Raw genomic sequence first — 13,971 nt, forward strand, 5'->3', positions numbered from 1 at the left:
GTCTTGCTTTGCCTGCGGGTTTTGTTGAGTCGGCTGGTTTTGTTTCCTCCTTGATTTTCCGGCCTATCTTTTCCTCTTGTGCCTTCCTGCTGGTGGGTTCTAGTCTGGGAACTGGGTTGCTGGGCTTTCTTATCTTGTCCCCCCTCCTGTTTTGGCAGTCTTTCCTACTGATTTCCCCCTTATAATGTCTGTCCCAGCAAGGTGTATCTTCTTTTGTTTTGGATGCGGGTCCCCCCACCTCTCGCTCCCCTTTGGTCTACCTGTTTTGCTTTATTCCGTTCGTGGGGTTAACTAATTTGCTGGCAGAGGTGTGACTCCTGCAGCCCATTGTCTTTGTGTGTTTGTGTGCTTTCTCCCTGTGGGAGTCTGGTTTGTGGGGGTGGGGGTGCCTGTCGTATTGGAGGCCTTATCTCGCGCCAGACCGGAACCGGCTCCCCCTATATATTTTTCCCCACTCCCTGGGCGGGTGCTCCTTCCCGGCTGTGGAAGGCTCTACTCTGCGCTTCTTGGCGAGTTGCCGGCCGGGCCCTGCCTCCTCCGCCTGCCCCTCCACTCCAATCGGGGTTGAGAGGGGAAAGGGACCGCTCCACGTTGCAGGGCTTACCTCCTTGATCCCTATTCGTACTGTGTGCCCTGGGGGGCTTCCCTCGTTGTCCTGCTGGCTTTGTGGTTTTCCCACGCTGTGTGCCTTCCCCCAGGAGGGGCCTGCGGTGTTTCCTGGAGGATCTTCCCTCTCGCTGGGCTTTGCTCCCCTGTGGCTGTTCTCGCTGCGCTCCGGCGCTGCGTGTCCTCGTGGGCGGATGTCCGCTCCTTTCTGTTTTCTCAGTCAGCCTCCGCTTAGCTGGCTGGATCTTCCTGTGTCGCTTCTGTGGGGCTTCTGGCTTCTGACTTCGCAGTCCCACTTGCGCTTCCCCGGTGTGGCTGCGTCTCTGCAGGGTTTCCTTCTCCTGCCGGTTCCCGCTCTCAGACTGATTCAATTTTCCTCTTTGTGTTCCGTTCTGTTCGAGATCCTCTCTGATCTGATCATACTGTTTATTTTCATGTTGGATTGCGCTAGATCGGTATGCTTGTTGATGCGATACGCGAGGGTAGACGGTGCCCTGCTCACGCACGTCTTCCTTCCACGGCCACCATCTTGAAGTGCAAGGCAGCCTTTAGATGACTACTTTCCCTCATTAACGTGGTCATTATTGGCTGATGAATATGGCAAAAAGAGACATTTTGTAGCACTGCCTGTTTTTGCTGTCCATCTAATCATGGTGGCTAGGAAGTAGTCACCGCCACACGTAGTATGCCAGAAATACCAACAGCAGTGTATACCACATGATTATGATTAGGAATTCTGAATTTCAATTCTGCGAATTTCAACCATCATTTCAAGAAATTGTTCCCTCAGAAAAAATGTTGTCCATTAAGTTAAGATATGAGCAAGTGTGTCATTTGAAGTTAAGCGACCCCAAAAGAGTGAGCATCTCATGGGCCCACGCTTTTACCCCCTTTGCTTCATGATTCACACAACGGTCCTTACTCTCCCTTCTTTACACTTATTCTAATTGGACAGTAGTGTTGTGAACCATTGTTGTCGCAAATGCATCCCAATCTTCTAAAGAGGGATTGGAAACACATTTTTATATATTTTTCAAAAAAGTACACGTGGTATTTACAAAATACTGCATGTGTTATTTATATATTAACTCCTTGGCAACAGTGATGCGTGGAACCCTCAGGTTTCCAAAAGCAGCGGACATCACTCCTGCATGCCTAAACCTTTGGCAGAATACCTCTGACTCATAAGGAGGGTGTGTGGTGTCAATGTGCCACCGGACTGGCCTTGCTTGTAAGTTTCATGTACTTCACAGCAGCCTCACTGAGTGGTTGAGGTAAGGGCATAGGAAGCAAAGTTCTCACCTTATAACCCAACCATGTGCCTTCCCCTCCTCCCCCTATCACCCTCAAGTTACAATCTTTATTTTTTAATTACAGTCACATGGTTATAAAATGAGAAGTGAACATTAAAATGAAACCCATGAGGGGCCTTTACCTCCATCTTTTTGCCATACGGTCACAAGGGTGTTGTTATGGGCCTCGACGAGGTCATGTAGGTTTATCGATTGCTGTGGGGGTAAAGAGAGGCAGGGCCATGGTTAGGACACATCCACCAAACATTGAACCTTTTCACATGATAGAAATAAAAAGAACAAAACTTGCCAACCTTATACAAAGTACACAGACCCATAATGTCTCTGTGATAATTAATTTTCAAATATGCTGTTGGCCCAAATCAATCCACTGATATGATTTCTATAATTGCAACGTCATGCTGTGTACATCCGGCCCCCGCACACTCCCTGGTTGGTAGCACCCGGCTCCTTTGAAATGATGCTTTGTGATCTGCTTCTGTCAACATATACTTCCCCCTGTGACTTGTAAAGTGCTCCATTGCGACACGATGGTAGGTCTGCACTCAATAAATGCCATACTAATCATCCGTATTTACCCATACATTCATATTAATTTCTGAATGCCTTAATGGGGTCCCTTTTAGGGGGGGATAAGGTGAAAGAGCAAGCTTGGGGTACTCTGGGGTGAGGGAAACACTCCCGCTATCAGATACAAACACTGGATCTGGTATTGAAGGGATCCGGCAAGGTACCCCTACACACCTGCGAGGAGGCCCAGAGAGATCCACCAAGAGAAGCCTTTCCTCTATAGTCCCAACACAGAACGTGTTGCACAGGAAGCCTAGAGGAGCCCCCCACAATAGAATCCCAGAAATGGTGGGGTGTCAGGGGCCAGGAAAACATAGTGCATCAGTATACAATGATTTGGCAAGACATACTATACTGACAAGGACTCTCCATGCTCTCCTCGAGCAAAGTCCTTCAGCCCACTCATGGAGTGCGAGAGTCTCACACTCTGCACCCCACTTGCAGAATAAGACTGGGTTGAATTGTAAACAGGGGCACGGAATCCTCTGAGAACAGGGAAGTGAGAGCATAACAATTTGGTGCAGGAGAAATCGGATACCGGCAGCGCAAGAAGCCGGATTGTAGGATCGTTGGGCCACCAGAACGAATTTGCCTGACCCCAAGATGGTTACCGGCATATTTATGTCCTGAGCCCGTCATGGGGAGACTAGTGCTAAAACTCTCAAAAACAATGAGGGACGGGGAACACTCAACACATGCACGTGATGATAGAGATAGGGAAAACACATGCAGAGAAAGTGGGGCTCGAAGTGGTTGTCAACTCTGCAACACTGAGTAATAAGACAAGGTCTAATCGATTCTTGACACTAGTGAGGTACAATGCAACTGCATAAAAGTGGCAGAAAGAGGCCATCGCTAGGAGAGTCAGTACGGCGTTAAGGAGAGATTGTCTGATCACAATGAGAATAGTAGGGGGAATACCAGATGGCTGAGAAAGTTATCGAAACATATGAAGGGTGGTCAAAAACCATGAAGGGCTTGGTACAAGAATCCTGCTAATATTTAAGGCCATAGCATGGCAAGAACCTGGAACACAAGGAGAAGGCAGTGGCACAGCGTGCTCTGGACTCTATCCCAGATCCTGGTGGGATCCTTGAGACCACCAGATGCAAGCTATGAGCATGGCTGACTGCCGGATTGACACCTCATGGGAGTTGAAGAACCAAAAAGAGCACCAGAGTTCATAATGCCCCAGGGGCGGGGCCTATGTCTAGGGAAGCACTTCAGTCTAAACAGCACTGTGGCCGCATGGAAGACATTCCTGCCTGCCGCAGGTGAGGGTACCCCTAAGGGACAGAGGGGGAGTTACATGATGGGGCTCATTCCAAGTACGGCGGTCTGGAAATAAGGTTGCTGGTAGCAACATTCCGACAACCTATCCGGACCGCCATAGTACGAGAATGCCTGTAGGGGCAGGTCTGACCTGCCGGGTTTGCAGGCCCCTAACGGCATGTCTATCACTGAAGCAGAGGGTCCGTTAGCAACGTGCCAGTGCTTCAGAGTCCCCATTCCCATGGGGACAGGGGAGTTGCTAGGTCTGGAAAAGACCCGGGGCTACGCTGATGACGGAACTGTTGGGACTGGGGGCTAGCTAGTCTTTTGGCTGTAGCTCCTGAGATTCTATCCGGGGCTACAACCAAAAGATCAGGGGCTATAGCCCCCTTAGCCCCCCCCTAACAACGCCCCTGCATGGGGATTTACCGTTCTGCTACCACTTGTGATAACCCGGTGGCACTGGGATGCCAGGGGGCAGAACCAGTGTTACGAGGTTGGCAGCAACCTGCCAGTAGCACCGCGGTACTATGACCAACCTAGTAATGAGGCCCATGGTCTTGCCCCAATAGAAGCACGTGGGAAGCACATCTACAGAGTTCAGGGGGGCAGCTTGTCCCTAGAGCAACCCTCAAGGCCTGGAAGATGAACTGTGAATGTTATTGCTTTAACATGATCTATAGCGATAAGGTCCCACATACTTGCATGCAGAGCATCAGAGTAACACGCATGTACCTGAATACCCCTTCACAAAGGCGGTATCTGAGGACTTTTGCGTTTTAAGATGCGCTATAACGTCCACCTGAAACGCATGATCATATGAACAGAGGCATTCTATCACATGAGCTCACATGCAATGATAAAGTCTGCAGCGTGTGTATGCATTTATGTTCCGTGATATGCTCACAGACAAGAAAACGGTTCACAGGCTATGAATATTTAACGCCACTTAAGAAAACACCAGATGAAAACATAAAATAGCAAATTACAACTAACCAAGACTGGTAATAATAAATTAGCCATAAACACCCATTTTGGGGCTTATCTTTGTGGCCCAGGCTATAGGTGCGGTGAAATGAGGGACTTAATATTGGGCCCTGGTGCTGTAACTGCCCGGTTCAGTTCCCAGGACAGGCGTTTATTGGAATTAGCACCCTGATGCAAAGGCATGCTTGGAGCAATGTATTTGTGAGAAAGAACGGGCTTAACAAATAAATCCTGACCTAACATGGCCGCTATGCAGTTGCAGCCCTACTGCCAGTTCCAAGATGGCCAAGGGCAAGCAGCGAGGTGAGACAAGGGCGGTGAGGTGGTGCCACAACATAGAGAGCCTCAGGTGAGTAGCGCTGGTAGGGTCAGTAGGGAAGGGAGTGGGCAAGAGACCAGGGAAGCGGTGAGGCGTGGCAGGGAAGATGGCCGCCATGCATACAGCAAACGGATTGCTTGAACCCAGACTTTGTGTTATTCAGTCTATATTTGCAGCACTCATTGAGGGTGCTGGTAGTTATTGTAAAACAGAAAACAAACATGTCAGTAAAAAAGTTATCAAGAGAACAGTTAATTATTTTTGGACAGGAAGGATGCACGCTCAGTCGTCCAGCCCAGAGAGCACGCCAAGTCACCTTCGGCCTCACTCATTCTTTAATAAGTACCAAGCTTCCTCAGCATTGCCAGGCTGTGCCCGGGTGCCCAAAGTGTGCCCTCCACTTTGCTCATCCACCCGGAATTGACTGGGACAGACAGGCTGGCTGTGGCTCTTTGAACAGCGCCTGCAATGTGCCCCCCATTTGAACGCTTGCCAGAACAATACAGGGGTTTGGAAAGAGAAGTGGGGTAGAGAGATGGGGCGGGGGCGGGACTTGGGGTCACAGAGGAATCACGGATTTCATAGTCTCGAGAAATGTATTTATTGTAGATGTGGAGTGCGCCAGCCGCAGTACCCAGAGTGCTTCAGTAGCCAGCGCCTCCGCATGCATAGAATTCCACGTGTGGTCACAAAGCAAATGCACACGGTGGAGACGGCCTGCTCATCCAAGATAGGGGATTCTCCACGCAGAAAGTGCATAGCGCCACGAGGACACACCTCCCCCGAATAGACACGACCGCCATGCGCTCGCTCACCCACCACCTCATACAGGCATTCTGCAGGTTAAACCCGTCGGAAGAAGGATATTGAAAGGAGCTGACAACCCTGCCCCTTGCCCTCAGAGTCACGCACACACATGTCAACATGTTTCAAGCAGGCCATGCCACCCTTTCCCTTTCCACGCAGCAGCTTCAGAAGCCTGAGCTGCACTGTCACGTGATGAGGCTGGCAGCCATGAATTCAGCAACACCCTCTTGTTCCAGAGTTGAGCTGGAGGAATGCTTTGTCATCCAAGGAGGATCGGCAGAAGAAGTGACATGTGGACATAGCATGTCCCAATCCAGGACAATGTTTGCAAATAAGCGTGTCTGTACTGCACGTGCTCTAGCAAGAACAAAGTTGCATTTCCATAGAGCCATCTGTTACAGTTCTAACAGAGTGCTGCGCCGTTCTAAGCTTCCGGTGATGTCAAGTTGGCCCTGATGAAGGCGGAGAGGCCGCAACACATACACATTTATACAGCGGTCGGCGGTTGGCTAACAAATCAAGATATTGGAACTGTCCTGTAGCCCCCGATTCTCTCCTCTGCAACCATGCACACAACAATGGGAAGGGCCAACGCCCAACACTGTATCCCCCCAGAGAGCGAGAGACGTACGAGGCGCGGGGAAGAGAAGTCACACATACAGCAGAATGGAGCCATGCGTTTCTAGCGCAGATTCCTTCATCCCATAATGCTTCTGATAGTCCAGTGTTCAAATTCAGTGCAGCAGCGAAATGCAGGGGGCAGCTACTACCCCCTTGTATCACTCTTAAACCCCCAACCCGACGCCCAACCCTAGAAATCATGATCACCTTTCGCAAACTTATACTCTCTTTACATTTTGGTAAAATGCTGCATCAGAGGTGAATTCCTTGGCAATGAAACTAATGTGTGGTGAGTATTTTGCAATGACATCACTGGGTACCTCCAGAAGGAGTGGGCCTGCGAGACACTCCAGCTGAATCAAGTGTATATTGAATCAATGAACCCCATGGGGGGGTGGGCTTTGACAGTCAATGGAGCGCACGCAGGCAAGAGTCTGGCAAACAAAGCAAGCACAGCCCTGAGCCTGGAGCTCGAGGTGACTGGTCACCAGAAGATGGAGAGGGAATGGCAGATACACCTCACAATGTCCCAGCAGAGGCTGCCATAGCATAGGGAACAACCCAGTGTGTGGCAGGGACCCATAGGAGAGACAAAGAGCTGACTGTGACCACCCTGCAGGAAGAGTAGAGAAGGAGATCATGGACAAGCACCTTGTCAAGAGGAGGAGGGGGAGGACATCTCTTCTGGAGCAGTAGCAAGAGATCCACAGGTCCCACTGGGGGAGCAGGAAGGCCTGAGACAGCTTATGAAGAAGACCAGAGACTCAGCTAATCGGGTTGCTACAGAGAAGACATTGCTTCTGCAGCCGCAGAGCAGTCAAGGTGTGACAGCATGCTGCCATCTCCCGACAGTACATGTACGCCTGTGCGGAGGGACAGCCCCTGCAGATGAGGGCACCCAGTGCTATACTGAGCAATATTCACAACCTTGATTTTCTTACATAAAGGTTTGGGTGAGGTAGAATTGAATGGGGAAAGGTTGTGGGTTGGGAGAAATTGAGAGATTTGGGGTCTTCTCCCACATTTAGATCGTTGAGCGCAGTAAAAAAAGTTCTGTAAAAAACTCTCAGGCCGATTCATGGAATAATTAGCGCGGCGCAAGTGGGCAAAAACGTGAGAATCGCAGTGGAATAGCGAAAATCGCAGTGCAAGTGCGAAAATCGCACAAAAAGCAGCGCACATCGATTCATGGAAGGCCGTGCGCGAGAAAACCATCGGATGTGCGATAAAAAAGTGCGCGGCGCATGTTGGCGCACAGGCCATCTAACTGCGTGCGTCAGGTCACAGCGAAAATTGCACAGGCCACAGCGAAAATCGCACATAGCGCGGCGCACGCAACAAAAGTAGGCGGAACACGGGGCGTAACACTCGGAATGGGGAACAACTTGCCAAAACGTGGGCGTCACGGGGGAAGTACAGGGTACAAGTGCGCGGAACGCCCACACGCTCGCCTACAACACGTATTCATGGAATAGAATAGGGCAAAAAAGCGCACGCTCAAACCAGCGCACAGGCACAAACACGACCGCCACAAGAAAGCAGGCGGTAGCGTCTCTGCGCCTGGAAGAAATGTGCGCCAAAAGGTGCGCCAACAAATAGCACCTATATACAGCCATGAAGAATGTCCTATACTGTGGCCCTCCAGGACAAATGACGTGCAAAGGGGTACCCACAAACATCGACACCCGCTGACAAAAAATACGTGTGCGTGTATACCGGGGTGCGCGGGAAGTCTCATACGCGATTTCGGCAGGGTACGTGTATTTCAGGGGTGCGCGGGAAGTTCCACACGCGATTGGCCCAGTGCGAGCAGGGTACGTGTATTCCATGGGTGCGCGGGAAGTTCCACACGCGATTTCAGCAGGGTACCTGTATTTCAGGGGTGCGCGGGAAGTTCCACACGCGATTGGCCCAGTGCGAGCAGGGAACGTGTATTTCAGGGGTGCGCGGGAAGTTCCACACACAATTTCAGCAGGGTATGTGTATTCCAGGGGTGCGCGGGAAGTTCCACACGCGATTTCAGCAGGGTACGTGTATTTCAGGGGTGCGCGGGAAGTTCCACACGCGATTGGCCCAGTGCGAGCAGGGTACGTGTATTCCATGGGTGCGCGGGAAGTTCCACACGCGATTTCGGCAGGGTACGTGTATTTCAGGGGTGCGCGGGAAGTTCCACACGCGATTGGCCCAGTGCGAGCAGGGTACGTGTATTTCAGGGTGCGCGGGAAGTTCCACACACGATTTCAGCAGGGTATGTGTATTCCAGGGGTGCGCGGGAAGTTCCACACGCGATTTCAGCAGGGTACGTGTATTTCAGGGGTGCGCGGGAAGTTCCACACGCGATTGGCCCAGTGCGAGCAGGGTACGTGTATTTCAGGGGTGCGCGGGAAGTTCCACACACGATTTCAGCAGGGTATGTGTATTCCAGGGGTGCGCGGGAAGTTCCACACGCGATTTCAGCAGGGTACGTGTATTTCAGGGGTGCGCAGGAAGTTCCACACGCGATTGGCCCAGTGCGAGCAGGGTACGTGTATTTCAGGGGTGCGCGGGAAGTTCCACACGCGATTTCAGCAGGGTATGTGTATTTCAGGGGTCCTGGGGAGTACTTCACGTGAATTGGCCATGTGGGTCCTCCCAGGTGTACGCTCCACAACCTCCACGGCCCCTGCAGGCAGCCCACACCACGGGGGACTACCCTGCACCCCTGCTCATGTCCCGCAGGCAGCCCATCCACCATGGGCATGCCCCCCAGCCAACCCACATGTCACCTTGCACTACTGATCAATAATGCATGTCTCCCACCACCCCCACCCCCCAGCCACCATGGCCAGCCCCCACCAGGCCCCCACTCATGTCCCCTATCACCCCCACCCCCCAGCAGTGCAGGGGCAGCCTCCACCAGGCCCCCACTCATGTCTCCCACCACCCCCACCCCCCAGCAGTGCAGGGGCAGCCTCCACGAGGCCCCAACCCATGTCCAACTCATGTACCCCTTGGTGGAGCAAGTCCTGGGGCAGTATGATGCCCTCTTCGGAAGTTCCCGCACCGACAAGGAAGGACGGACTCGGATCTGGACTGACATCGTGACTGCCATCAACGCGGAGGGGGTGGCAGTCCGGGACTTACAACATGTTAGGATGCGCTGGGAGGACTTCAGGTCCAGGACCCTGAACAAGGCCCGGCGCCTCTTGAAGGCAGCGGATGCCAAGGGGCGCCGGGGCCACTTGTCGGAAGAACAGATGAGGGTCCTGGAACGCATATCCCCAGCGCTCCACGTCCAGGTCCTGGAGAAGCAGACCCGTCTGGAGTCGAGCGGTGAGTGTACATGCATCCTGATTGTGAGCAGTGCGTGTGGTGATTATTCGGTATTGTGCAGGTTGCACATCTGTTTGTATGGGGTCGAGTATGGGTGGGGGTGTACAGGGCCGTGGGGCTGACACATGCGAGGGCTGTAATGTGTGAGACATGGATGGTGCTTGTGTGTGTGGGCTTGCATGGCAAATGCAGTTGTGCGTGCACACATGTTTGGATGAATGTGTATGTAAGTAGACATGTCCGTGATGTCACGCATGTATGTTGTTTTCGGCTGCATGTATGAGCACTGTGTACATGTGCATGGGTGTGTATTTGACAAGGGTGCAACAGTGATGCAACATGGATGCATGTGACAGCGGTATGTGGAAACCTGATTGGCAGATGTAACATGGATGCCCGTCTGAACAGTGCGACACTTGGCAGAGGTGTACACATGCATGCAAGTGTGGTGGTGTGTGTACATGTGTGGTGCACTTCCTGTGTTGCATGTGATGTCTGGCTCCCCTTTGGCTGCTCATGCTGTTGTATGTGTAGGGATGGTGCTGGCAGTTGCGATATGGCTGTGGTATGGCTCATGTGTGCGAGTTGCAATGACATGTGTGTTGGGGATTGTGATGACATGTCTGAGGTTTGCCAATGCCACTCATGTGCAACTGTCATGTGTGTATGTGTCCATTGTACAGTGCCCTGATGCCTGTGTTTTGTTTCTCCCTGTCTGCAGCGTCAACTGATGAAGAGGGCGGAGAAGGTGCTGTGGAGCACAGCGGCGGGGATCCGACCGCCAGCCGGAGACGCAAGGCCCGGCTCCTCTCCCGTGTTGTCATCTCGTCGGGGAGTGAGGAGTCCGGTGCCGCGTCCCAGGCCGCAGCTGCCAGGGGGAGGTCCAAGAGGCGGAGGTTGGAGTTGGACTCCTCGGCAGCAGAAGGGGCAGCTGGGACCCCACAGGGCCCAACAGGGGAAGATGGCACAGAGTCATCCAGGTTGGTGGGGGGTTAGGTGGAGGAGGAGGCCGTGCAAGCACCAGAGACGGGGTCTGGAGGTGGGGATCCCACTGGTGCTAGTGGTGCAGTGCAGGACCAGGGACAGGAGGCAGCACAGGCCGCCGCGGAGGTGCCTGTGTGCAATCCTGTCCCCGATCCTGTCCCTGCATCATCTTGCACCAGCAGGGATGCCTACGTCCAGACCCGTTTTCAGGCAGGGGATGAGCTGACGTCAACTGGCCTTCCTCTGCCTGCGGACGTGGCCATCCAGGTCTGGGTTGAGCCTGTCCTGGCTAGTGTGGCGTTGCGTCAACGGGCCATGCGAGGTGACCTGCAGTCTTTTCATGGAGAGACTGCACGTCATCTCGAATGGCTCTTTGACCACATCAGCCTGCTGGGACAGGTCACCCAGGCCAGATTCCTCCGTCTGATGGGGCTTGCTCCGACCCCCTCCTCAACTGGACCCCCTACGCGCCAGTCGTCCTCTGTGCCATCTTCCCACCCATCAGTCACCTGGGTGCCCTGTGGAGCTGCCTCTGACGGTGCGGCCAGGCTGGTGGAGGAGGCATCCCTGCCACAGTCGGGAGTCGGAGGTCCAGCAGGGGTGGCCACATCAACAACTGCACCCCAGCCAGCGGAGGATGTGCAGGCAGCAGGAGGCAGTGCACGGGCAGAGGCAGAGCAGCAGCAGCAACATGGTGGGAGCCATGAAGGCTCGGGGCCTTCGACATCGGAGGGGCAGGCATCGGCCAGAGGGCAGGAGGACCCAGGACAGAGAGTGTCTTCCGTGTGGCAGCGGTTGGGCCACGCCATAGGTGCGGAGCGGCGGCGGGCGGAAGAGGCGCGGCTCACAATGGTCAGGGCGGAGAACTCCATGCGTAGGGCCCTGAGGCGGGCCGAGTGGGTCGAGGCAATCCGCAGGGGGTTGGAGGAGGGCACGGCGTCGTCCCTGCGGACCCTCGGGGCCATGGAACTGGACCGCCTCCGGGACATCGAATAGGAGTTCGATGATGCCCTGGCCCGGAACACCACGGAGTGAGCCGCTGGACTTGCCTGCCGCCTTTGTATATAGTTCTTTAGTTTTAGGTTTCCTTTGTTTCTTATTATGATTTGGAGTCGACAGACACTGCGCCACTTTTTGTATATAGTTGCATTTTAGTTAGGTTTTTTTGTAGGTTTCCTTTGTTCAGTTGGGCTCATGGACCCTTGGAAGTTTTTTACATAGTTCTTGATTGGGACTTTGGACGACATTTTTTTGGATTCTGATTTGCTGTTTTTTTTTTTTATACGGACATGCAGCTTATTTTTTCTCATTCCCATTGTAGTTTGTTTCATTTCTTTAGCATTCTTTATTTTTTTCAATACAATTTTGTTTTCATACTTCACTGTGTGGTATCATCTCATTGGTTTCATGCATGTCATGTTGGGTGTTTTCCCATTCAATTGCAACCATTGTGTGTAACGGACATGGGTTCATTAGCTTCATGAACATTGGGGGTGTAACATGTAATTTCCATTTCCATGTGGGTGAATGGGTTACTTGGTAGGGCTTTTTGGCTGTGGAGGCTGACCATAACGCACATGATTGGGGATTGTGAGGACCTGGTGGAGGGTGCCCCTGGATGCTGGGGGGTGGGGGTGCAGGGGGACATGAGTGGGGGCCTGGTGGAGGGTGCCCCTGCACTGCTGGGGGGTGGGGGTGGTGGGAGACATGGGTGGGGGCCTGGTGGAGGGTGCCCCTGCACTGCTGGGGGGTGGGGGTGGTGGGAGACATGAGTGGGGGCCTGGTGGAGGGTGCCCCACAATGCTGGGGGGTGGGGGTGCAGGGGTACATGAGTTGGACATGGGTGGGGGCCTGCTGGCAGGTGCCCCACAGTGCAGGGGGGTGGGGGTGGTGGGGAACATGAGTTGGACATGAGTGGGGGCCTGCTGGCAGGTGCCCCACAGTGCTGGGGGGTGGGGGTGGTGGGGAACATGAGTGGGGTCCGGGTGGAGGGTGCCCCTGCACTGCTGGTGGGTGGGGGTGGTGGGAGACATGAGTGGGGGCCTGGTGGAGGGTGCCCATGGTGGCTGGGGAGGTGGGGGTGGGTGGGAGACATGAGTGGGGGCCTGGTGGAGGCTGCCCCTGCACTGCTGGGGGGTGGGAGTGGTGGGAGACATGAGTGGGGGCCTGGTGGAGGGTGCCCCTGCACTGCTGGGGGGTGGGGGTGGTGGGAGACATGAGTGGGGGCCTGGTGGGGGCTGGCCATGGTGGCTGTTGGGTGGGGGTGGTGGGCGACATGAGTGGGGGCCTGGTGGAGGCTGCCCCTGCACTGCTGGGGGGTGGGGTGGTGGGAGACATGGGTGGGGGCCTGGTGGAGGGTGCCCCTGGATGCTGGGGGGTGGGGGTGCAGGGGGACATGAGTGGGGGCCTGGTGGAGGGTGCCCCTGGTGGCTGGGGGGTGGGGGTGGTGGGAGACATGGGTGGGGGCCTGGTGGAGGGTGCCCCTGCACCGCTGAGGGGTGGGGGTGGTGGGAGACATGAGTGGGGGCCTGGTGGAGGCTGCCCCTGCACTGCTGGGTGGTGGGGGTGGTGGTAGACATGAGTGGGGGCCTGGTGGAGGGTGCCCCTGCACTGCTGGGGGGTGGGGGTGGTGGGAGACATGAGTGGGGGCCTGGTGGAGGGTGCCCCTGCACTGCTGGGGGGTGGGGGGGGTGGGAGACATGAGTGGGGGCCTGGTGGAGGGTGCCCCTGCACTGCTGGGGGGTGGGGGTGGTGGGAGACATGAGTGGGGGCCTGGTGGAGGGTGCCCCACAATGCTGGGGGGTGGGGGTGCAGGGGTACATGAGTTGGACATGGGTGGGGGCCTGCTGGCAGGTGCCCCACAGTGCAGGGGGTGGGGGTGGTGGGGAACATGAGTTGGACATGAGTTGGGGCTGGTGGAGGCTGCCCCTGCACTGCTGGGGGGTGGGGGTGGTGGGAGACATGAGTGGGGGCCTGGTGGAGGGTGCCCCTGCACTGCTGGGGGGTGGGGGTGGTGGGAGACATGAGTGGGGGCCTGGTGGAGGCTGCCCCTGCACTGCTGGGGGATGGGGGTGGTGGGAGACATGAGTGGGGGCCTGGTGGGGGTGCCCCTGGATGCTGGGGGGTGGGGGTGCAGGGGTACATGAGTTGGACATGGGTTGGGGCCTGGTGGAGGGTGCC

General features: G+C 54.8%; 1 protein-coding gene across 3 annotated transcripts in view; it reads right to left on the reverse strand.

Annotated features, from left to right (window-relative positions):
• Positions 1 to 13,971, reverse strand: part of LOC138491102 (probable cation-transporting ATPase 13A4) — a 995,403-nt gene that overhangs the window by 718,854 nt on the left and 262,578 nt on the right. For all 3 annotated transcript variants that reach the window (XM_069617423.1, XM_069617421.1, XM_069617422.1), the window contains exon 8: positions 2,042 to 2,114. In XM_069617423.1, coding sequence (XP_069473524.1) covers positions 2,042 to 2,114 — 73 coding nt within the window. The remainder of the gene's footprint in view (positions 1 to 2,041; positions 2,115 to 13,971) is intronic.

This window comes from Ambystoma mexicanum, chromosome 10, assembly GCF_040938575.1.
Source record: "Ambystoma mexicanum isolate Mex_15411 chromosome 10, UKY_AmexF1_1, whole genome shotgun sequence".
Classification (NCBI taxonomy): domain Eukaryota; kingdom Metazoa; phylum Chordata; class Amphibia; order Caudata; family Ambystomatidae; genus Ambystoma; species Ambystoma mexicanum.